Source organism: Xyrauchen texanus, chromosome 38, assembly GCF_025860055.1.
Source record: "Xyrauchen texanus isolate HMW12.3.18 chromosome 38, RBS_HiC_50CHRs, whole genome shotgun sequence".
In the NCBI taxonomy this organism is placed as follows: domain Eukaryota; kingdom Metazoa; phylum Chordata; class Actinopteri; order Cypriniformes; family Catostomidae; genus Xyrauchen; species Xyrauchen texanus.
The window spans coordinates 31039041-31065619 of record NC_068313.1 but is presented as its reverse complement, the minus strand read 5'-3'; the positions used below and the strand labels follow the sequence as shown (position 1 = coordinate 31065619).

The following is a 26579-nucleotide window of genomic DNA, read 5'->3' as shown; positions in this document are numbered from 1 at the left end:
TTTTTTAATAATTTTTTGTGGTACTCAACGTAATGCAACAAATGCTGTCGAATGATCTTAACTTGTATTGAACCCGGAACATTCCTTTAAGGAAGTGATTCACTAAATATTGTAATATAACATGTTATCATGGATAATATTGCAAGATTGAAAGAATGCTAATTAAGGAAATAGAGAGCATTTAGTTACCGTTGACAGTTAGAGTTACATCTCTCTCAGCCACACCAATCCGAGGCACGATGGCTTTGCAGGTGTATGTCCCAGAATCCTCCTGTGTAACTGCCTTCAGCTGGAAGGTGTTGCTATTGCTGAGCACCTGTTACATAAAATGGACAAGAATAGCCTGATCAGATCTGTTGCTATACCAAGACACTTGTCATCAAGTTACCAGAGATAAGCATCAGGTGAGATCTAGCCACTAACCACATGTCAATAATGTATACATACAGATTACCACACACCAAATATGACAGTATTGTGTGTGATATTGATGGTTTTCACAATCTGTTCATTCTTGCAGATTGTGGGATGAAAATCATTAATGCACACCAATATTTCTACAAGATGAAGATTGGAAGATTGTGCAGACACCGTGCATTATTTGTTCCAGATGAATCGAGCTGTGGCCCTCTGAGACGGCCATTACCATTAGCACCAGTCATCCATTTTGTTGGTTGTGGCTCATGCAGTAGAAAGACCAGTGCCACCAATACCAAGGGGAAAGCACTGACTCCGCCTGTAATTTTGTCTACAGCATTCTTAATTACTGTCTAAAACGCTCCAGCCTGGGTCCTCTGAGTCAACGCACTGCTCTAATTAAACCTATGACAACGGCTGTGCAGAATTTTCCAGAGTGTGAGCAGATACATGTGCTTTTTGTGATGCTGCGGTCACTTGTTAGAAGCCATTGATCATGTCTCCCCTTACTCCCATCTCAACGCAGGCAAACTGTGATTAATCCGTTTAGCAATCCCCTCAATTTTTCATTTGCCGGCACTCATCGAATTAGCAAATTAATCTGTATCTTGTGGCGGTGAAGTAAACGTGCTACTTGAGGATTAGATCATCCCATTTTCAGGATTGGCAGGGTGAAGGGGTGTAGTCATAGCAAACGGATTGCCTCATCACAACCTTCTGGCTTTTCAGCCTTTGCCTCCCACTCTCTCTCACTCTCTCTCTCTCTCTCTCTCTCTCTCTCTCTCTCTGTCTCTCTCTCTCGCTCTCTCTTGCTCTTTGTTTGCTTTCTCAAGCAATTTCTGAAATCCGATTAAGCAGCAGGAGAGAAACACTTACAGCAGAATAGGCTAAAGCATTTCACGGATCTACTGAAGCTAAACTTTCATGTTAGACCACCGATCGGTTTATCAAATCTCCACACTCCTGTAAATGCGCCACAAACAGGCACAGGATAGCTATGGTCTCACAAACACTCTCAGAAATACCACCCATTCAGTGGCCAACTCTGAGCAGAAAATCATTTTATCTGTCATATACAGGTCTCCTTTCATACCCTAGTATTAGAAATCAATATATGTCATAAAAACTCAGTATGATTCAAAAGGGAATGCTGTTGCAGAGGTTGAACTGATGGTGGCCATATTTAGACAAGAGAAAAAGAGAGTTCATCATACCACACTGGAGCCTTGTTTGGTCCAGGCCAGAGTGAGGGGAGGGTTGCCAGTCCATGAGCAAGTGAAAGTAGCATCCATACCAGTGTCCACCATTTGGGGTTTGGGTTCTGTCAGCAACCTGGGACCAACTGCAAATGAGAGAGATGGAAGAATTGACATTGTGTTCTAGTAGATTTCGTTAGAGCGTGTTTGGGTGTGCACAAAACAAACATGAAGCCCATTACAATGTTCTCATTAGCAGTCTTAATAAAGGGAAATATTGTATGAAATGAAGAGCATTCAAAGGAGTAATTGTGGGAGAGATATATATTTATATTTTTCAACAGGATCATTTTTGACTCTTTATTGTTTACCACTTTTTAAATGAGAATGTATTATGCAGTGCCATGCAAAATGTTGCATGCTGATTATACCTAAAGGCTGCTGTTAAACTGTAACTGAATGGAAATGTATCTCATTTGAAAAATGCACCATCCAAATGGAGACCAACATGCATAACAACACAAATTATTATGAAGTTACACACATCATATATTTATTTACACTTTTCATCCATTTCATCCAATGCAACTTACATCAATAAACCACCAGCTTCTCACAATGTATAAAGATAGCGTTATTTCCCCAAAAACAAAATGTTAATCCTCTTATTTTAAAGGCACTGTGTGCTCCCTTTCAACATATTAATGTCTTCTCTATTCATTTGTTTCCTTTCCTTAATTAAAGAGTGGAAACAACTAGATTAGACAACTCCAAAAACATGCATTTTCCCATTGTAGTTGTCAATATCGATGAGGCAAGATAACCAATGGAACTTCAGTAAGGCTAACATGAAAGAAATACTTACACTGTACGTCCACCAAGGTGCTGACATTAGTACTTCCTACTGAGTTGGACACCTCGCAGGACACTGGGTCTGTGAAGTAGGAGTGGTCCACCGTCACCTCCAGGCTGTCACCATTAGCCTCTGATATCGGAATCCCACCTTTGGACCATCTGCTTGGAACAAGGAAATGTTTGCTTTCATTTACTGATTTTTTTTAGTGTCTATTTACAAAGATGTTGCTATCATAACAATTATTATTAACATCCACTGAAGCAACTGTGCACAAAGCATTATATCTATAATTTCATCTATAATTCAAATCCAATTTGGGATTTGCCCTCCGCTCCAGCCTTATCCGATGGAGTGGATAAACTGGGATTATGCATTGAGTCTGTTGTGATACTAAACGAGTTTACCTGTAACCTGTGATCTCAGGGTTGGCAGAGGCAGAGCAGATGAACAACACTTTTGCTCCTTCCATTACCGTCTGCGGCTGAACAGACAGAGTCACAGATGGAGGATCTGGAAGGAAACATGCAGGATTAGATTGACAGCAGCTATAGAGGCTTTTCAAATCCTTCCCAATGACTTTACTTTCAAGCTCCAGGTGTGCAAATCTTGTTCACAATGATTTTCTAAATTCGTTCCCCTGTCTATTTAAATGTTCTTTTAGCATAAAATTCCCTGGATATATATACAGATTCACACGTATATTATAAAATATGTAGGCATACATATAAACAAAAATGTGTTGACAGTAATGCACTTAGAATGAAAGAGGTAAGTGTTGAAATAATTTTTCTGTGGTAATTTACCACAAATATTCTATTACAATAACAACCAAAAAGAACAAGAATGTACATGTGTGTTAAAAAAAAAAAAAAAACGTCTACATACGTTGAACATTGATGGTAACCGAAGTCTGGCGACCCGCAGGGGCAGCAGGGTTTAGGACCCTGCAGGTATATGTACGTCCAGAATCGCTGTCCTCAGGCACCATAGGGAGCATGCTAACCGCTGTCTCTCTTTTTCCATCCTCCATCAGACTCTGAAAAGACACATTGATATGGTGTAAAACCAGTTAAAAAACTGAGACAGTATCACTGCTGGTGGAACAAATTGATGTAGCACTCTGAAAATGGCATGCTTCAGTGTAATGTTCTGAAAATAGTGTCAATATCTAACAAAGGCAGCTCTTAAGAAAACTATCCATAACCACAATTTCTGTTATGTGCAATGCACTTTGAATTCAAATAAAAAAGGCATGGCTGCAAGGCTGGAAACGTGAATGTTACCCTCAGTTAAATTTTATTTTGCTGTGATGTATCAGTGTACTTCTGATACAAAACACAGCTGTTTCTCTCATCTTGTTATCACTGTTAAAATCACATAGACATGATAATCCTAATCTAATTGTCCTATATTTCCTGATGCAAGTCCTAATTTAATAAGGAATCCCCATGATGCCCGTAATCCCATTTGAGCTCAAGCCTGTGCCAGCGCTGTAGGCAAAGCTTTGAAGATAATTAAAGCCGCCATCAGTTTAGTGAGACAGGTGAGCCTCTGTGTTTTATGATGCTGTCAGGACTGTTCTGCTGTTGGTATGTTTCCCAAAGATCCGTCTATCATCTCTTCCTGCTGCACATCATCTTTGGAATCTATTTATTGTGCGCAAGAAATCAATACGCCTAAGTGGGGAGAGGTGTACAGTCTACATGGATTGCTGCTGGTTGCATCTAGGAGAGAGCCTTAATGGAGGATGAGGCACAGTTTTTGGTTGGGGCTGTACAAGCCATCAGAAGGGGGAAAGACACACAGCACTGTGCTGGTGCAGGGGCATTATGGGAAGACAGTTCCCTGGAGAGCCTGGGGGGAAAATCGATGGCAGGTCACACACTTAACCTCTGATGCGTTGAAAGCATTTTTACGCTAGATCGAGTCACGTCACCAAAAACTGGTGTAGATCGTTCAGCTTCTGAAGTGAAAAGTATGTCATGTCAAAAAATTATAGTGAGCAAAAAACTTGTTTCAATCGCAAAAAAGTTAAATGGCATGTACACTGACTAGTCTTTGGCTTTTCATATCTGTCTCTTAAAAAAGATTCTCCTTTGTCTGTCTTTCTCTAATCTCTTGCGTTTTGCTTCTCTTCCCTCGAATCACAGCCGGCTCTTGCCCCCTTAAATGTGTCATTTAGTGTCGTTTAGCGTGGTCAGAGGGCATGACAAATGTGACACTTTCGCAGTTGCAGCCGGTTCACGCTCCACAGCACTTCCCATTGTTATTCGGCATTGTTGTGGCTGATTTCTCCCTCTCCTCTTTCTCTCTCTTTACCTCTCACAGTCTCTCTCCCTCCTTTGCTCTTACTCTCTCAGCGGAAACTGTATCAAACGCTTATGCCTGTCTGAGCTTTGACATGCTCCAGTTATGCTCGAGTATTAGAGCAACGGAGAGAGTATGAGAGAATAAAAGCGCAAAGGGAGGCAGCTTGTGGTGGGGTGATGAGGATATGACGTACAGAGATTGAATTCGAGAAAGAAAGAGAGAGTTTTCGCAACTTGGGGTGTGCACTGTAAGACCTAATGTAATGGACAGGTAAGAGTAAAAGAGAGTCTCTTATATATAATCAGCGATAGTGGCTTCAAACTCTCATGGCTGTCAGTAAAGCTATCATCAGCTGGCTGATGTGCCCACATTCTTACCTTTGAGTAGACAGCATCATGCATTATATCTCCATCACGGTACCAGGTAATCTCCGCAGCAGGTTTGGCCCCAGATGCCCGGCATGTCAGGTTGTGAGGGGCGTGGGCTTTCAATCTGACCACTGGCCCCCCCTCCACTATGGGATCTGAAGGTGGCACTGTGAAAAGAATACAATGATTGGCAATGACAGTGAATGGTTACTGAAGCTACCATTCAACCTATTCGTTTGTGTCCTACAGATCAAAATATGAGTTTAGAAGGACATGAGGGTTAATAAATTATTACATTTTCATTTTTGTTTTAATTACCCCTTAAATTCTGATGTGAGCATCCTTAAAAAATATATATATTATTTGATCGCTATTCACATTTGCTGAAAACAGTAGTTGCAGTAAGCTATCTTTTGTCATTTTATCACAAACAGTGCAACCACATAAGATGCTGTTTCTGATAAACATACTGACAAATAGATTTTATTTGGTTTATTGAAAAATGATGAGTGGAGAAAGACTTGAACTCACAACCTCTTTGAGACACAACATCTTGCATTCATTTATGAAGCTGAGCCCCCCTAAGGCTGAAATCCTTGAATCGCTCCTGAAATCATCTATATAGCCATGGCCAATATGTGCCTTGCATGTCTAGGGTCAAATCCGAGGGCACCAGCAATGGAACGCACTTTGTTACACTACATAGCCTTTATTAAATAGAGGCATATACTGTTTCAGTATACACCGTGTGTGTCTTTCCGTTGTCTTTTAATACATACATATATTCTAACCCCTTCTTGACTGCATTCCTGAAGCATTAATTTCAACTGTTTGATATTTGGCCAATACAGAACAGGCTGGTAAATGGACTGAGAGATTGAGAGAGAACGGGTCTATCCGAAAAGAGGTTAAGACACTTTCCATGCCCTTTTAACACTGGTGAGATTTGTCATTATGAGTCTATTTACAGGCACTGTGCCACAGGCCTATTTCATCTGAATTACTGATTTGTTCATTCGTTTGCATGCCTGTGCGCAAGACTTGGGCAAATAATGTCTGCCACATTTGATGAAGACGTACATCTTGCGGAACACATACATGAAAAAAGAAATGTATATATATATATATATATATATATATATATATTTCTCTGACACACACATAGACACTCTCTTCAGTCTACCCTGTTTCTTTTCTCCCAGTCAATTTCTGTTTTTGTTCAGAATTGTCAGAGGCTTTAATGGAATCCGTGAGCGAGGTGATTCTAATTTCCATGCGAATTCTCTCGTCTGCACTCCTACCGTTGACTTCTTTGACTCTGCTGAATTGGTTTGGTCTCATCCGGCTGCATTGATTTCCCCACATGCCCCTACATGCACATACACACATGCATGTGCGTGCACACACCTCTTTGCTTGCAAGCAGGAGATGCCGTATTTGCTACGCTCTAGTTTGGGAGTTCATTGAACGGTACAACAAACAGCGGCAATCAATGGTATGTTCACAAAGGCTATTGTTGTACTATACTTTCTTATGTGAGTCTGTGTGGATGTGCCAGCTTTGCTTTTCCAATTAGAGACAGACTTCTTGTTACTGTTCAACTTGCAACAATCAATCTTTCTCATTTTCATAGAAACCTACTCTTTAAAAAAAAGCCATGTTTTTAGCGCTTCTCTGCCATTGATTATCTTCTTTAGTTTGAGAAATCTCTGTTTTACAGAAAATATCCAATAAATCCTTAGGTGTGTTCTATTTGGGCCACCAGGTGTCAGCAACGTAGCACTGAGCTGAAATCCCCAGTGATCACCCCCACCCCACAAATGCCGAAGAATATGTTGATCAATCACATCGCGTTAATGTAAAAGCAGCACTGCAGTTGATGAATTCTGTGAGTCACTGTAGAATGTGCTAACTGTGCAGACTTCGACTTTTAACCATTCACGCAAGTCATTTGTGACTGCTGCAATCACATTTCCTTGGCCCTTCACCATGTTAAGTGTCTGTAGGCTACCGAGAAAGAGTGAGGTGGGGGTGGTAGTGCTTCTGTCGACTCAGTGTGGCTTGGTTTGAAAAAAAAAAAAAAAAGACAGTCCTGTTGTGGCGTGATTTAAAATTGAGAATAAATAATGAAGGCATGACACTACAGAGTGTTTTATGCTGAGAATTTTTTTTTGCAGTGTTACACATTTCTGGCAGTAATTTAAATGCTGCTAATGAAATTGGGGACTATGAGGAATGCTTAACCCCCCCCCCCAACCCCACCACCCCCCATCCAATCACACATTTAATAATCATTTGCAGGAGTTATACTGCAGAGGCTTCTCTCTCAATCATACCTACTCACTCATATCACACACACAGTTCTTACCCAGCACAGTCAGTTTGGCTCTGTGTGATCGTAGCCCAGCCTGCGTGGCTTGACACTCGTAGACTGCATCATCGCCTAGCTCAGCTGAATCGATCACCAAGCTGTGCTCACCTGATTGTAGGTCACCCATCAGAGAATATCGTGCCCAACCTGGTCCACACAAACACAGAAAACACTGTTAGAGAAATACACTCCACAGAAATAGAAAAGAGTGCTAGAACGGCAAATAAATGGCAAAGAGTATATTATATTATCTTGCAGTTATTATATAATTACCTATGCTATGTATTGTTAATGTATTGTTGCTCTTTTAATTGTCATAAAACGTTTTCTGTGCAAGCCATTTTCATCCAGACCACAGCTGTAGCCCCCCACCCCCCACCCGATATTTATACCATGATCAGTGGAAACATGGGTAAATGTCACGTCACAACTTTCATAGCATCTTTTAAGGCTGGTATGCACCCATTAAAGAAGAGCCCTTTGTTTTGCTGTTCAATGTAGCACACACACATACAGCACAACCTTCCATCACAGCTAGTTTTTAAGACTTTATTCTATGTGTTGCATAAGCATCTTGGTGCAACCCTTGGTCAAGATCTATGTGGAAACAGTGTGAGCAAACAACGACAGCCAGCCAATCATTTCAACAGAGACTGTCTAGGCTGCTACCTTCAAAGCTGCTGGGGAAATTATTTTAAATGTCAACGCATGACATGAGCAGTTGATTGATTCTCCACCTCAGCCCGACCAGACGGCTGAGATGATTAGACAAATTAAACGCTAGTTTGCATTAGCCGCAGTGTTTGTTTGCCTTCCCGTTTCTTCACTCAATAGACCTGCCTAAGAAGTGTGGCAGTGACATTACTCAAACACACATCCACTGCAGAAGAGAGATGCTGCCCTTTATCTGCCAATCTATGAATGGTTTTTATCTCCCAGTTGTTAATTGGAAAGAAAAAGGTATAAGAAGATTTAAAAAAGATAAGAGAAGACTTAGCCTCTGTAAATGGACTTCAATAAGCATTGTGTATCTCCTGTGGGAACGGCATCGTATTAGTCTTGCTACTTGCTCTAAATTTGGTTGACATATAGGAAACTGGGTTTCTAGCTAATTACAAACCAGTGTGCCATTTAGAAGAACCTTGGAAATGAATTTCCTTTCAGATTTATTTTCTAAACTAACTCAATGTTGAAAAGCACTATTAAATACTGTAGAATGACTCTTAAAGTCAACATGAATTTGTGTTTGCAACCCATTTTCTGCAGTTTATCTCTGACATTTTCCCAAGTAAAACAGAATGTTCAATGAGAAAAACATGTAGGCAGGGACTTGATTTTATCAATCAGGAACTGATTGGATTATGAAGTGGTATTTCTATGATACAGGTTGGAGGTGAGGGATAGCGACCACTATTCCTCTAACTGCATAAGTGTTCCTCAAAAGGGTTTTCACTACACACATTTGTACAGCATTTTACTCTTACCTGGTAGGTCTCGTTCTCCGCCCAGCGCGAGGCCATCTTTGGTCCACTGCACCATGCCTCGATATCCCACAATCACACAGGGCAAGGTCACTGATTGGCCAGCAACTACTACTTGGTCCTGGGGCTGCTGGGAGAAATAGGCTGCTTGCGACACTGCAAGTGAAACAAAATGGTGATAACAGATTAATGCTTTGGTTGCTATTTGATATTCTGATGTAATTATGGATTATAAAATCAGACAGCATAAGAACTGTAAAGCAAAACATTAAAGCAGCATACTGCTGCAATAGCATTGTTTAAAACATCATCATGCTTCATGGTAATACACATTATCTAGAAACTTTATCCCTGGCTGTCTAACGGCTTTCTAGCTGCAGGCATGGCCATAGCATTTATTCTCATCCAAGCCTATTTTGAACCCATCTTTCTTCAAATCTACATATTTTCTTATCAATCTACCATTGCATGCATTTCGGGCTTTCTGGACCAATAGGCAGATGTAAACCACATTAAAGTACTGTAAGCTCTTGTTTATAATGCTGAAGCCTATCTTCCATTTTGGTCTAACCAGTCCAGATTTCAGGTCAGTGATTTTGCACAGGGAGAGAGATGGGAAAGCAGAGAACACATTAGCACGATAGTATGTTAAAGCTGAATCAGCAAGAGCCATTCCAGCTCACACTGACCATCTATCTGCAGTTGGTAATACTCTTCGAGTTGCACAATGAAACACAATTTTCCCTGTAATACCAATGCACTGGGCTCTAGGAACAACCCATTTGCACTAATCTTAAACCAACTTGGTCTACCCAATACAGTCTTTTAAGTAAAGCTTAATTCCGGTTGGCAGGGGGAAAAATCGCCGCCACAACACATTATACAACAATTTGTTGTATGGTTTTCTGCACTTGGCAAGAAGTCTGGGCGTCAGCTGGTCATGACTTATTTAACTCTTTCCTATGCCCATATGGCAACCTACATAAAGTGACAGGAAAAGCAATGTCCCGTTGGGCCCGAGAATCTCTCACTACTTCCCGGGGTGGGGGGAGGTGCTGTGTTTTTGTAAACTTGTATGTTAAACAATCAAAGCAGCTTTCAGCGTCCCATGAGAGCCATAAATTTTAGGCTGAGAGAGAAAGACAGAAAAGTGCAGGAGAAAGCACCTGCCACGTGACTGCCTTTGCAAACACTTTTGGTCTGTATGTTTTGTTCTGACTTGCATAGGAAGCTCTCCGTTCTTGAACAAATGCACTTCAGAAAACATCATCACCTTCATGTATACACATAGTCTTCTTACACACATTTTTGTGGTGCAAGTGCTTCATGATTGGATCTGGTGCATCATGAGCCCTCTTGAAAGTAGAAAGATGGCAACCAGCCAGAAGTAACTAATCCATTCATAGGAGATTTCAGAGAGTGAGGGAGAGAAAGAGCACAATTTAATGGAGGCTTTAGAAAGGGAGGGCTGTTACTAGTTTTTTCTTTTTTTTCTTTTCCTTCTCTTTCTTTGCCCTTTTCTTTTCTGTGTGGTTAAATAGGATAATGGGGTGCTAGTGGTGGATAAAGAGGGACCTATTCAGGTCCTATGGCTAAACCCCTCTGAAACTTCTCTCTTTGGGCCAGGGGTGTTTAAACAGACAGAGTAGGGGGCCCCAGAAAGGAGGGCAACATACGGTGGCCAGAAACATGCTATTGTCCTCTTGTCCCTCGGTTTTAATAGGCCTCTTCATTTCCAATCAATCCTGCTAAATGCAAGTTTAAAAGCTTTTCAATAGTAGCCTCTCCCCCTGGGGGAGCCTGGGATTTTCTTTCTCCTCTCACTCTGTTGTTCTCACTCTCTCACTCACTCTCTTCATCATTCCCACTGCATTTCTTTCAACTGAATGGGGGCTTCTGAGCTTGGCTGACAGAGTTTGGTCAAGACTCAATTATCCACTCCATCAAGACATGCAGCAAAGACCATCCAACCCCCTAACCTCCTTTGCCACCCCACCCCACCTCATCCAGTGTTCTGTCTAAGAAACAAAAAGCTTTCTCTCCCTCCAAGGCAAAAGGCTAGTGCAGATTTCAGGTCTTTTTAAACTTCCTCTTTTCTTCCACTTGTGCCGACATTTCTCTTTTCTCCTCTTGAGGATGAAGACAGCAAGGCAGGTGACGAAATTGCGAAAAGGCGAGAGAACTTGAAATGAAATGGAAGTATGCTTCCTCTACTTTTCCAAAAAATTTGCCTCAAGACTTTGTCTTTTGCTGCCCTGACTACTGGACAGACAAATAAATGATTACATACAGTAATAATACAATGGACAAATATTCACAAAACAAAATTGCATTGGAATTATAAAAAGAAAATGAGATATCAGAGAAAACGCAAACACATTAGAGTCAGCAGAGGCTTGCGACAAACTGAAAATATGAGAAAAATGGTTTGTGGGTTTAATCAGAGCTTTAAAATAATGTGTGAATGTGAAGAAATTAGGGCAGAAATATTTACTATAGCATCTGGTTTGGTTTTTGAACAGACCAATGTGTCTTGTTTATAAATAACGTTAAATTATTTATAAGTGCCATTCACTTCATTTTTAAAGGAAGCCTTATGCGAAAGGATATCAAAGGAGTAAATTTGACTCTTGTCAAAAACAAAACTCTTTTTGACATTATTATTAGCACCAGTATTTCTGAGCTGAGCCTTTAACCGTACATTTATATAGAATCATTCTTTTTGTAAACTCCTGCCATCCCTGGAGCTCCACTTCTATGAGATATTGAGTCTTTTTACAGATTTTGTAATTGTGTTGTGCTTGTGGGATTCTCCCTTTTGCATCAGGTACTGGATGAACATCGACTGCAATTAAAGAATCTTGCCCCAGCATCTAAATGTTTACGAGCGGTGATAATTCATCAGGATGAGCCGATGATAAATGGGCTTTTGTACATTCAATAGTTCCTATTTAGGCCCCACACTGAGTTGTGCCTGTGTGCATGTCTTTAATCACTCTAGCTTACACACATGAGACATTCATAGCATGCTTTCGGGCCCGTTTACAAGTTCTGCACTCGTATGAGTGCACGTAGCAGGCTGTATGAGCAAAAATCAAACACATCTTTATTACCCTTGAAATGCATATAGACATACATACACACAAACCCACATATGCAGCAAAATGAGTTCACACCATGGGAGTGATTCAACGCTCTTCATATCTCGCTCCGAGAGAAGCTCAACAAAATATCACGTCTGGTTAATGAGTCATTTCAAATTGGAATAATTCCTCCTTGTTGAATTAGCCAATTCTTTAACGGCATGTTAGTGGCTTAATTACATGAGCTCATTCCTGACAGAGAAGAGAGGGATGAAAGAAGGAAAGAAAGATGAATAAAAAGAGGAGGTGTTGAGATGTAGAGGTTCAACAGTGGGAGAAAAAATCTAAATAAGTTGAACCTTTTGAGGTTTTCAAAGCTTAGTTTGTCTTCAAAGAAAGAACAAGAACTGACTTAACATGAGCGAAAGTTCATAAATGGTAACGGAATATGAATACATTTTGATAAAAAGTGTTCAAACAGGATAGTAAACGTATTCTCATATCAAGCAGGTCAGACATAGGGCTTGGTATTAAAATGGCAGTGTCTGGCTTGTGCGATGTCATTACAAGGTACCGAAACAAATAAAGAGGTGTATAAGATAAGACAGAGAAAGCTGTATCTAAAACCTACGTTGTGATTTGCTCCGCAGTGTGTGGCATCTGTGTGCGCCTGTGTGTTTATGCATTCCCCCTTCCCCTAGTAACAAGGTCACAACACACTTGGCCTGATACACTTTAATCCGGATTTTTCAAAATGGAATATCATTTCACGGCCCTGGATGGAAGCACAGAGGAGTGTGTGTTCGTGTGGTGGCGTAAATAGGACAGGCGTGCTGTGGGGATTGCAGCTCACATTTAGTTGCTACTTTGACACAGTGACTTTGTCTTTTTTTGTCACATGTTAAGTGCAGCTGCAGCTGGGCCTGACTTGAGCATGACATATTAAAGAGCTTTGCCTTTTCCTCTCACTCGCCCCTAGTTTCTCCAGGCTGTTTTTAGAGCCCAGGATGTGTCTGAGGAGAGAGCCATGCACTTTGCCTCACTGGGACAAACGGACGAACAGATGCTAGCAATGGTCCCTCTCTGGTCTACCCTCGCTAGGGACAGCGGGGAGTTTTGATGGTGTTTGGGAAAGTGTATGTTGTGTGTGTGTGGCACTTGGTTTTGCCACTGGTACAGTTGCATATAAATCAGAAATGTTGTCCAATGTCAAGCCATATTTAGCCCTCCCTCAACCTCTTCACTGCTTGTTCTGACAACTCTGATTATGAACATTGAAGGAGTTGAGGAAGGATAACGCCACTCGCATACACTGGCAGCTCACATGTCCTCAGCTGACAGCTTCACTGAATTCTACCCACTCAAAACCAGTTTCATGTACAATGGTAAAGAAAAGACTCAGGGGTGCAGGCCTTATGGGAAGAATTGCAAAGAAATAGCCACTTTTGAAACAGAAAAACAAAAAGAAAAGGTTAGAGTGGGCAAAGAAACACAGACATTGGACAACAGATCATTGGAAAAGAGTGTTGAGGATCTTAACAGTTATTGAGCTTTTGTAGGATCAGCTAAAGTGTAAAGACTGTAAAGTGCCAGACAAGACTATGGCCACATCTATGGCAAGTGCTACAGGAAGCGTGGGTGAAACTCAGGGCTGTCACCTGAGGATCTGGACAAACTGACAGCTGGAATGCCAAAGATCTGCAAATCTGTCATTACTGCACATGGAGGATTTTTTGATAAGAACCCTTTGAAGTAGTTTACGAAGTTCTGAAATTTGTTTAATATTGTAATAGTAAATTTTCATGTTGTTAATGTCTTGACTATACATTGTAATCAGTTGAATGCCACTTTGGAGAATAAAAGTGGCAATTTCGTTCCATAAGAGCAAAATCTGTACATTATTCCAAACTTTTGGCTGCCAGAGTAGATTCAAAAGCATGCTAAAATCTACAATTCTAAAGGGGCAATCTAATAATTTTCTTGTAAACATAATTTAAAAACAACAAATCCCATGTGTTTTAAAAGAACGTTACATTTATATACTTCTTTTCTGAAACTACACTTAAAGCGCTTTACATAGTGAACGGGGGGGTTTCCTCAACTACCTCAGTGTGAAGCATTCACCTGGATGTTGCTATGGTAGCCATAGTGTCCCAGAACACTCAGCATACACCAGCTATTGGTGGAGAGGAGAGCGTAGAATGATACAGCCAATTGAATTTCCTAAACGTCATTTCGGGAGGAGAGAGTCCTTCTAATCTTTCAGTTAACAGCCAGATGATATAAGTTGCTGTATACCTCTCTTCTTTCTCAGCTGTTTCCAGCATCCCTCCACCTCCCCAACTCCACGTTTACCAGGACCTCAATTTAACATCTCATTCAAAGGACAGTGCTTTTTACAGGGTAGTGCCCTCATCACTATGCTGGGGCATTAGGAACCCACACAGACCAGCAGCAACCTTAGTTTTCCCCTGGAGGTCTCCCATTAAGTACTGACCAGGCTCAACCCTGCTTAGCTTCAGAGGGCAACCAATTAAAGCCATGGGGTGAAATGGCTGAAAGCATTGTATATGCTTTACATTGTGAGATACAACAAACTTAGAATGAAATTAAAACTGACACTATTTACTTTATTTAAGTAAGTTCCTGGTATTGTTGTAAAAACTGAATCTGTGCATGTTACTCCTAAGAAAAAAGTTTGCTGAATGTCAAACAAAATATCCAATGCTAAAACAACTTTCCTTTTTAGGTGACATCACCAAGTCCTCTTATTTTAAAAAATCCTCCTCTCCAACCACCTGTCAAGTAAGATTAAAAAATAATAACTGACCAGTTCAATTAATACTTTTTATAGCCTTCTCCCCTATTAAGTAAAGACAGCACCTTGAGCATTGTCCTCAAGGCGTGTCTAGAAAAGTGATAGAGGACATAAAGAGAAAGATGGGTGAAGGGGTGGATGAGTGCAGTGTGGAAAGACAGAAAAAAAAACTAGTGTGAAAAAGTAACTTGCTGGAAATAAACAGGGCTGGCTAAAAGTGATCCATTGTGCCTGTTTCAGATAAGGCCACTAAACCAGAGCTGGAAAGAGCTGAGCTCTATTCTGCACCATGGAATTATTCTTTTGTTTGGTGGTGGGAAGGCTCTATTGTTTCACTCTCATTGTGGAGGGTGAGAGTGTGTATTTGTGTGTCTGTGTGTGTAATGTAGTTGAAGCACATGTGAAGATATGTTATACAAAAGTCATTTCTCTATGATCCATTTTGAAAAGTCTACAGCGAACCTTGTAAACAAAGCTGTCTCCTTTTCATTATGTCCAAACAAACTGCCAAGGGCCACTGGTTCATTCCTTTCTTCTCCATTCTCCCTCTCGCTTGCAGTCCCTGTTCCTTCCCCGTTCTCATCTCCTGCACTTTATCTCCTACCTCCCATTCTAGTCATCTCTTTCTCCCCCCTTCCTTTCTCGGTTTCAGTGTTGTTTTGTGTCTAAATTGCAGCCTAACAGCTTTTTAAGAGCCGTTTGCAGGGTTTTAATCCTTCTAGCCTCTTATTCAGTCTGCTGTCTATTGTGAGGCTCCTGGCACGGTGCAAGACCCTTTTCAGGACTACCATACAGCTCATATATCCATCACACCTTCCTCTGTCCTTCTCTCTCTTCTCCCAGCCCCTTCAATCCCTTTGCTAAACCCCCCCTCTCTCTTTTCTCCCGTCAACCCGTCCTGATCCCTGGCATTATTGCTGAGCAGTCCCCTTTTCACAGTTACATAAGGTGTGACAAATTGTTGATTTGCCTTCTCCATGCCTGTTTCTGCTCCTCTCGCTGCATTCCAGACACCCTGTCCCTCACTCACTCCCTCCCTCTCTATGTCCTTTTTATCGGCATGAAAATTGCAGGGGTTCAAGTCAGCCTGTCAACAGAGAGAGCGAGTCAAGGATGACGGGGGGTCTGCAATGGCAGATCGAGAGAAACAGAGAATGGGACACAAGAGCTTGCAGCTGGGGTGGAGAAGGAGAAACAGCAAAAACATTTGCTTTCGTGTAGCAATGAAAGAAATGTATAATCATGTTTGTACTCCTTTGGACTGTAATCCCACCATAGTTGCTATAAGGCAAACATCAATATTACTATTGCTCATTTGAAGCATGGGGGGAATATCTAGGGAACAGCTTATCATAGAAACTTGGTGGTAGGCTCTTATGACAATAAGCAACCACCTAAAAAACACCCAGAACAACCTAGAAACCCCATAGCATCACCCTGCTAAACACCCACAGCACCCTAGCATCATTAAATTGACTTTTGCACTGGAAGGCACCATTCACATATTCTTCAAAATGTGTACAAATCTAGTGTCAATCTTGGCATGACAACACCAGTAGTATGACCACATTAACAGATTGTGACAAGACTGTGCTAGAAAAATCAGAGATGAGAACAGTAGTCGTGGTGTGTGTGTGTGTGTGTGTGTGTGTGTGTGTGTGTGTGTGTGTGTGTGTGTGTGTGTGGTTCAGGTCCTTTGCATGCTGTAGAGGATGTGTCTGTCACGCACTACTCTCTGCTGCAACACTTCTCTGGTGAGCGTCAGAACTTTTCCGATTGTCATTATTCCAGCGCTCCCATTCTCACTTTCCCACTTCAGAGTCTGAGAACTCCTCTATTCGCAGATGGAAAGCTCTCCACTAGGAACACAAAGAGGTTGGTGGGGGGGAAAAGAGAGGGAAGGAAGAGAGGGAGGATGAGATTGTCTTTACACATCAGCCAACTGTCTTGACAAGATGTTGATTGAGCCAGTCTTGTCATTTCATTCCTGCTGGTCTCCTGGTATTTTCTGTAGATGGTTATTGCTGCTGCACTCCCATATCTCTCTCCCTCTGTCTACTTCATCTACTTTCTATCCCCCGTTGAATTCTCTCGCTTTATCTCTCACTTTTTTTTGTTGCTTTCTCTCTCTCTGCTCTTTGCATGGTGTTCCTCACACAGTATGATCTAAGATCCACTATGCTTTTAAATCATTAGCATTTCTCTTTTGAATAAATATGTGGGTTGGTGTATGCACCAACAGCCTCACACTGATGAATACATCCACAAGCAGTCTGCCTCCGATGGGCTTCATTCACCGTGAGGTGCTGAAAAAATAAATAAATAAAAATAAAGACAAATTAATAAATAAACAAGGCTTTTATATGCACTCTCGCTCTCATTCCTCTGGCTGTGGACAAAAAAGCTACACTGTAAATACGGCAAGATGATTAAAAATCCATAAAGACAATGAGAAGAATGCGTTTAAACGTTCTTTTGTTGATCCCTCTGCCCTACACTCACTTTCAAAAGGCAAATTAAATAAAAACAAAGAAATCCAGCACTTACACTGAGCAATTGCGATGCAAGGCTCAATGCCCTGGGGTGTCAATTAATTTAGTCTGGGGATTTGTGGCCTACACTTCCTAATTGAGCCCAGTGGAGGCCCCTGTGGCTCTCAGTGATAGGAGGAAGTGCGTTCCATAATTAATACTTTTTTCTCTCATTCTGTCTTTATTATTACTATTATTATTTTTTAATGAGGATGTGTTGTAAATGTATGCATCTCATTACAGCAAAGAGGGCCATGCTCTTTATTGGTCTAAATGCAGGCTTACAACAGAGGAAAAAGGGAAAATAGCTTAAACCTCAGTTGGCAGTGGCATTTTCAAGTCTCTGTGTGTGTGTACTGGGAGTATGTGTGTTTGAACAATAAAGAGAGATGGGTTCAATGAATACCTGGTTAAATGTGTTCAATGTGTGTGCTATTTTAAAGCTCGGCTTAATGTGTCACTGGCAGTTCTATTGAGCCTCTCTCTTATTTATCTTCTATTTCCTTTCTCCTCGAAAGAGAGACATATTCAGGATGTGTCCGAGTGATGTTTTTGTAGACCACCAGTTTGTTTGATTCAAAAGAGATTTCACTTTTTTTTGTTAGTATTTCCCTTTAGTTTCCCCTGTTATGCTTTCTTCGGTTCGCCCACCTCAGTGGCAGGGACTTCTATCCCCTTCACATACCACTGTATCATAAAATAAACAGCTCCTTCATCTCTCCAGGGAGGGTGGCATCATTTAAAACAATGAGCAGCCTCTTCGCCAGTGAAAGAGCTGACCCATGTTCACGGACGGCCTTCAAACCCACAGTGATTAATTGATGTCTGTGGTTTCCTCAGTCACCACAGTTTGTGTTTCCTTCCTTTTTCCAAGTAAAGGTAATGGGGGTTGGGTTAGGTTGTTTAATTAAAGACCAATCTTTCCTGGCCTTCGGATTAGCCTCTAAGTGTTCTTGTAAGATGGCTGATGACAAAACCCTTCAGAGCACAAATAAATAAATGTGTCGAATGGAGGACAAAAATAAGAAAAGTCTTTACCTGCTGACCTCAATACATCCTGCCCTGCTTAGTGCAAAAGAAGATGAGGGAAGGAATGTGAAAAAGATGGAAGGAGAAAAAAAAAACTAATTTCCTGAAACTCAATTTCTTTGGTGGTGATTAGCAAAGAAGTGTAATTAGGCTAAAATGTGAAGTCAGGATATTTTTTTTGTCTACGGATTGAACCACTTCCTCTGGAAAAATTTGGCCCTGATTAATGAATGAATGATTAATGAGAGAACTGATAAATCAATTAATTATTAAGCAAGCACTCTGAACAAGAGAAAGGGAAGGATGAGGATGAGCAGGAGGAGTGCAGGAATGGAAGTGAGTGTTGTTGGACTCCTCGTGTGAGGAATTTTTGCCGAGGACAATTGTTTGCTTTCCAAACAAGTTTCATGATAGTGGTTAGGTGGTGAAATGCTAATGTTTTTTCAGTCTCGTCCTCACCTCTGCCAGCAATGCGATACCCACAAAACCGAACCAGATAAAGACTGAGTCAACAAGCATGGCGTTAATAATGTAAATTCTATCATCATTTACTCAAACTTGGGTGATTTGCTTTTACCTATGAAGAACAAAATTAGATGTTAGGTAGAATGTTAGGGAATGTTTATATATATATATATATATATATATATATATATATATATATATATATATATATATATACACACACACACACACACACAAGCGTGAAACTCGAAAAATTTGAATATCGTGCAAAAGTTCATTAATTTCAGTAATTCAACTTGAAAGGTGAAACTAATATATTATATAGACTCATTACAAGCAAAGTAAGATATTTCAAGCCTTTATTTGATATAATTTTGATGATTATGGCTTACAGCTTATGAAAACCCCAAATTCAGAATCTCAGAAAATTAGAATATTGTGAAAAGGTTCAGTATTGTAGGCTCAAAGTGTCACACTCTAATCAGCTAAACACCTGCAAAGGGTTCCTGAGCCTTTAAATGGTCTCTCAGTCTGGTTCAGTTGAATTCACAATCATGGGGAAGACTGCTGACCTGACAGTTGTGCAGAAAACCATCATTGACACCCTCCACAAGGAGGGAAAGCCTCAAAAGGTAATTGCAAAAGAAGTTGGATGTTCTCAAAGTGCTGTATCAAAGCACATTAATAGAAAGTTAAGTGGAAGGGAAAAGTGTGGAAGAAAAAGGTGCACAAGCAGCAGGGATGACCGTAGCCTGGAGAGGATTGTCAGGAAAAGGCCATTCAGATGTGTGGGGAGCTTCACAAGGAGTGGACTGAGGCTGGAGTTACTGCATCAAGAGCCACCACACACAGACGGGTCCTGGACATGGGCTTCAAATGTCAAACGTCTTACCTGGGCTAAAGAAAAAAAGAACTGGTCTGTTGCTCAGTGGTCCAAAGTCCTCTTTTCTGATGAGAGCAAATTTTGCATCTCATTTGGAAACCAAGGTCCCAGAGTCTGGAGGAAGAATGGAGAGGCACACAATCCAAGATGCTTGAAGTCCAGTGTGAAGTTTCCACAGTCTGTGTTGGTTTGGGGAGCCATGTCATCGGCTGGTGTTGGTCCACTGTGCTTTATTAAGTCCAGAGTCAACGCAGCCGTCTACCGGGACATTTTAGAGCACTTCATGCTTCCTTCAGCAGACAAGCTTTATGGAGATGCTGACTTCATTTTCCTGCAGGACTTGGCACCTGCCCACACTGCCAAAAGTACCAAAACCTGGTTCAATGACCATGGTATTACTGTGCTTGATTGGCCAGCAAACTCGCCTGACCTGAACCCCATAGAGAATCTATGGGGCATTGCCAAGAGAAAGATGAGAGACATGAGACCAAACAATGCAGAAGAGCTGAAGGCCGCTATTGAAGCATCTTGGTCTTCCATAACACCTCAGCAGTGCCACAGGCTGATAGCATCCATGCCACGCCGCATTGAGGCAGTAATTAATGCAAAAGGGGCCCAAACCAAGTACTGAGTACATATGCATGATTATACTTTTCAGAGGGCCGACATTTCTGTATTTAAAATCCTTTTTTTTTATTGATTTTATGTAATATTCTAATTTTCTGAGATTCTGAATTTGGGGTTTTCATAAGCTGTAAGCCATAATCATCAAAATTATATCAAATAAAGGCTTGAAATATCTTACTTTGCTTGTAGTGAGTCTATATAATATATTAGTTTCACCTTTTAAGTTGAATTACTGAAATTAATGAACTTTTGCACGATATTCTAATTTTTCGAGTTTCACCTGTGTGTGTGTGTGTATGTATATATATATATATATATATATATATATATATATATATATATATATATATATATATATGGATATATATGGATGAAAGATGCAATGAAATTGAATGGTGTCTGAGGCTAACATCTGCTTTGCATCTCCTTTTGTTTTCTATGAAAGAAAGTGAGTTTGGAACGTCATTAAGGCGAGTAAATGACAACATAATAGATTTTTTTAAGGCCATGCTTGTGACTTAGTCTTAATCTAGTCTGCTTTCGAGGGTGTACACAGATTAAAGAAAGTCATACAGGTTTGGAACAACATTAAGGCGAGTAAATGACGACAGAATTTTCATTTTTGGGTTATCTATCCCTTTAAAGTTCATGACATTCCCACATTTGTTTTCACAGCTTGGTGCCATCATGTAACAAGGCAGCAAGTTGTAACCCTTAAGCACAGTAGTGGCAAATCTCCCTTCCCCAATTCATCCCCCCCACTTAACTAGGACACTCTATAAATTTTTGATAATACTTGGCGTGGGCTGTGACTGCGAAACTAGCGACGGGAGAGTTGAGGCAGCACAGCATGGCATGATGTATGAAATGTGGGCAGTGCCAGTAACAATGATATACTGTAGCGTTTTCCAGTCAAGTTTGACCTTTTTTCCTCCGCCGATATTAATCGCTGCACTGCCAGAATGCATGCCTGATCTATTTCTCCCCTAGGAGCCCTGTGCACTTTACAGTGCCACTCTGGCCTCTCCATGTTTTTGGTTAGCTTTCTGTATCTCACCTCTTTTCTTTTCCTTCTTTCTTTTGCTAAGATTACCCCCCATCGTTGTGCACCTGCACACCAGTATGTACCATGCTGACTGTTATTTTGTGATTGGATAAGTTTATTGTGGCCTTTAAAAAAGTGGCGTGCCCCTGTAAACCTCCAAGCCCCTAGAGCACAAGACCCAGCTTAAACATAAGAGGACTTGCTTTACGATATCCAGAGATATAGATCTCTATGCTTTGGCTGTGGCATTATTAGCTGAGCATCTGAGAAAGAGGAATGGACATTGAGCTTTGAAGAGAGTCTCCCGGGGGCTTTGGAAGTCAGGAAAACAGAGAAGGAGCCTCAAGGCTGTTTGGCAGGATTGTTCCAAGTTAATGTGATGGAAAATGCCAAGTCCCTCTCTTGCTCTCTCTTTCCACCTCTTTCCTTGTCTTCCTCCTATTCTCTATCTTGTTGACTGGTGCTATGCTGCCAGTGTGGAATTACAAATTTCTCTGGTCTCAACTGAGTGAAAAGGGTTTTGTCCTGCCATTTGGGGAGGATCATTAACCAGAGCTTTGGGACATATGGTGCCTGAGTTCTGGTTTCTGCCCAGTGCTAATGAAGAATGCAATGGGAGGGATGCTTGACCCCCTAGCTCTTCTTAACACCTAGCATGCTTGAACCCAGCTTGTGGCGTGACTAACTTAAACACTTCATTGTATGTCTTTTGATAGAGATTTTTTTCTTTCTTGCCTTCTTCTCTAAAAGTAAACAGACCACGATAGGAGTGCTGATAGCAGGGGGAGGGAAGGTATGCATGGCAAGAAAGATGCAGATATTTTTTCTCTAGCTTTGAAAAACACCCTCATATTCTCTCTCTTCTTTTGTCCTTCACTCCTTATCTATCAAAAAAACAAAACAACTAATAACATATTCTTTGCAGTCAAACATCTACTTAAACTTTTATGCTTTAAAAGAATAGTTCACTCAAAAAATGTTTTTGTCAAAAAAGAAAAAGGTTCTGTCTTTATTTTCTCAATTATTTACTCAGCAGTTTTGTGTTCCACAGTAGAAAGAAAGTTCTGTAAAAGGTGTATACAGGTTTGGAGAAGGAATGTCACGATTTTACGGTTTCACTATTAACCGCAATTTAAAACGTCACAGTTAATTTTAACTAAGAATTTAGAATCTACAGTTAAAAGCCGTGAAATATTTTATTTACACATGGCAAAAATAGGTATAATATAAAAAGCTTTACCATCTAAGCCTAAATGTGAAAATCGTGCTTGTGCCTGACTGGTTTCCTGCTGTTACTATGGCTACAGACGTTGTCCTTGTAGTGCTTAACCAGGTGACGTGGACTGAACGCAAACTTTCAATTGGGGTTACACACTACATACTCCAAATTCTCCAAAATATAACAAAGGAATTCGACCTACAATACTCATATCCACTGAAAATTTTAAATTTAAATGACTTAGGGTTACTGAAGACAACCGATGTAAAACATGCAAACAGAAGTCATATAAAAGGTTCACATGCTACAAATCGGACAGGATTATCCACTAGTTGTCCAACAACAAACTGGTGAGTTTAATATTTTAAGCTGTTGTGCTTCTAAAAGGATGAAATGAAAGATGCAAATTTTTGTCTTGTTTGGCATGTTGTGCATTTGTGCAAAGTTACTATCAGCATGGGAAATTTAGAAATGTTCCATCTTAAATCATCCTTTTTATTTAAAGTATTGTTTGTGTACAAATTCACCACATTCAACCATAAATTTCAAATTTTGTCATTATCGGACATCAAATCGCTTCTGTAAGCAATATTATAGTTATAGTTTTTTTTTGTGAGATGTTCTGGACAGGTTAAAGGACAGTATTGGAAGAGTCTGTTGGAAATTATTTATGGTTGGGTGTCTGATAGACAACTGATAATCTGATAAACTGTTGTAGAAGAAAAAAACAGTTGGATGCCGTGAATTACATGTTACACACCTACAATAATCTTACAGTTATGCATTTTTGAAGTGACTCCAAGTACTAGTCCCCTATGTTGGAGCATCTCTTATAATATACCTCCAATTTATTTGTTGTATATTTATCAGATATCCTATTGTATGGCTGCACTTTGCGTCCATATATTCCTTAGAAACACGTCCAGTAATGTGTTCAATTTTGATGATTTTATTATTTTTTTTGCTTCAGTTCTATTGCATAATAAGAAAATTTGCAAATAATCGACACCTAAACCCGGTAAACCCTGATTTTTTTCTCAGACGGTAATGTAACAACCAAAATCTCCCATCGCGGCATCTCTAGTTTGGAGTGACATTAGAGAGAGTAAAAATAAAAGAATTGTCATTTTTGGGTAAACTATTTCTTTAAAATATACAAACACACGGTTCGGCCTGACAGTTCAGCAAAATGCAGTAATAGATGGACACTCTCTGGTTGTGGCAGCATCTCTGATACCCAGGCCCATATTGGAATGTTTCAGCGTGTTTTCCTGTGATAAGGCTTTTAATTAAGTGTCTAACAAGGACGTCTGAGGGAAGGGACATGGCCACCTGTGTACAAGCCCATTATCAAGAGAGACAGAGGGAGAGAAGGGAATAAAGAGTGTGTGCGTTGCAGAGAACGAGAGATAGAGAAGAGCATAGAAAGGCAGAAAGGGATAAACAAAGCCACGCACACACAGACTTTCCACTCTTTATGATTCTACTTCCTTGTACAGTCATGACCAAGACACTTACATATCCAAATCATGATTTAAACACCAGATGCCATGACTGCTTTACAACATTTTCACAATAAATAGTAATAATAACACAATGCGCTAGTTTTTTTATGGGTAGATTATCCGGTAATGTAGTCGGTGGAGATCCCCCAGCTAAGCACAGGTTCTGGACATAATTAACGTAATTTTGGTGGGAAAAAAGGTTACACAGGGTGTAGCAATCGATCATTAGGTACAACGTTTAGATAATCTAGAGATTGCTTGCCTGCAGCTCGGCAGTGTTCCAATGATGTATTTACAGGATAAGGGGTTGATTCATAGGAAGCCCAGATCAATCTCTATATATTCAGATTTTTTATTAAAAGAAAAGAAATACCATGGATTTTCAGATTTGGGGGCAATGAAACTGACCCATCTTTATGTAGAACTGTGTGTGTGTGTGTGTGTGTGCGCGTGTATTTATCACTTTGTGGGTACCAAATGTCCCCATAAGGATAGTAAAACCCGAAATTTTTGACCTTGTGGGGACATTTTGTCGGTCCCCATGAGGAAAACAGCTTATAAATCATACTAAATTATGTTTTTTGAAAATGTAAAAATGCAGAATGTTTTCTGTGAGGGTTAGGTTTAGGGGTAGGGTTAGGGGTAGGGTTAGGTTTAGGGGATAGAATATAAAGTTTGTACAGTATAAAAACCATTATGTCTATGGAAAGTCCCCATAAAACATGGAAACACAACGATATGTGTGTGTGTGTGTGTGTGAATGAAGAATGGAATGACAAACGTCCAACATATGGAATATTATATTATAATTTAATATTATAAAATATATTTTTCCCTCTGTCTTCCCTGATGAACAGCTTTTCTGTCTGTATTTCTGCTGTACAATCTGTTCCACCTACTCTTGTCCACTCTCATCCCTCCATCCAGAGAAGGTTTTTAAAACCACTCAATCTCCGTTCTTGAGGGAAGCTTTCTTTAAATCTTAATTAAAGCCAACTCCAAAAGCCCATCTTCTCCCAGGGGCAGGCTTGAAATCAGCTTAGAACAATCAAGTTTACGGATTAGGTGCCATGGGAAATGAGTAAAGAAAGAGAGAGAAACAAAGCAAAGAAAAGGGAGATGAGAGAAACAGACGGAAAGATCTCCCCCCTTGCTGAGGGTGGTGACTAGAGTCCAGTCTTGAACTCTTGACCCCAACTTTCTTGCAAGATTAAGCTGAGAGTGTAAACATTGAATGGCAACAAGGGACACCAGGCGAGAACCTTATTGGATTTTAATTAAGTGCTGGGAGTGCGTGTTAGGGCCATGTTAAATAAGACTGGGATGCAGAGGGGACTCCAATGTTCACACACCAGTACAGGACTGCACAAAGTACACTGCACCTCCTTCTCACTTTCTTTTGTGTACAATTCGGCTCTTTTTCTCAGACAAAAAAGGCCATCAGTCTGTTTGCCTGCTTGTTCACTTGAAGCCAGTGAGAACAACAAACAGACTCTTCTCTCCCTGTTCCTAAGAGAACTATTCATCACCCGCCTTCTACCTCAATCCCAGGTTATCGCTCTTGGGCTCCCTCTCTCTCTTAACAAGGTGAAACGAGACTCGGTCCCCTGTGGAGGCAGCGCCAGTGATAAGGTTAAAATGGGCCGAAAAAATGGAGGCGATTATTTGATATTGGACAGATTGAATTATCTAGATTGAGAGTGCAAGAGAGGAAGGGATGCAGGTTTGGCTCCCAGAGCCAAAAGAAAGGTAAAAAAAAGAGGAAGAGTACGTAAGACTGGACAGAATCATTTTTCTCCAGCATTGCCATTTGTGCCAATGAGCAGAGGAAGGCCGAGGACCAGTCTGATATTAATGACCACTCAACTCCCAGCCAATAGAGGAGTTTTACCTTTTAAGGGGCAGTATGTGAACTGCGCAGAGCAGGCTGTTAATTTGACAGAGAGCACATCGGTCAATGCTGGATGTGCGAACATTGAAATGAATTATCCAGATGCGTTTGCTGGGCCTACTGGCTGCAAGTGTCTACAAGCACTAATTATACTGCTAACTAATGAATGTGGAAGAAAGGTTGTGCTCTCACTATCAGCTGCTAAAATGACAGAGCCCAAAAAAACCTAACACACAAACACCATGGGCCTGGCCGGAGACAGGTCATCATCACCTCAGCAGAAACCAAAAGCTGTTAATTGGTGTGAAAACACACACTGACTTGTGTTATGGGTATTCGATGAACCTGGCACTTGTTAACTAGGGCTGGGAATTGTCACATACCTCCCGATTCGATATTACAACAATCTTTTCTAGCTGATTCGATATATATTACGAAATTGCGATTCTGCGAGTACTGTGATTTGATGTTTTGATATGAAAAC

At 40.6% G+C, this 26579-nt stretch overlaps 1 protein-coding gene across 2 annotated transcripts in view; it reads right to left on the bottom strand.

Annotated features, from left to right (window-relative positions):
* Window positions 1–26579, bottom strand: part of LOC127632054 (kin of IRRE-like protein 1) — a 57848-nt gene that overhangs the window by 12160 nt on the left and 19109 nt on the right. For both annotated transcript variants that reach the window (XM_052110524.1, XM_052110525.1), the window contains exons 2-9: window positions 9003–9155; window positions 7516–7665; window positions 5157–5314; window positions 3355–3505; window positions 2874–2979; window positions 2479–2627; window positions 1632–1759; window positions 190–316 (exon numbers count right to left, since the gene is read on the bottom strand). In XM_052110524.1, coding sequence (XP_051966484.1) covers window positions 190–316; window positions 1632–1759; window positions 2479–2627; window positions 2874–2979; window positions 3355–3505; window positions 5157–5314; window positions 7516–7665; window positions 9003–9155 — 1122 coding nt within the window. The remainder of the gene's footprint in view (window positions 1–189; window positions 317–1631; window positions 1760–2478; window positions 2628–2873; window positions 2980–3354; window positions 3506–5156; window positions 5315–7515; window positions 7666–9002; window positions 9156–26579) is intronic.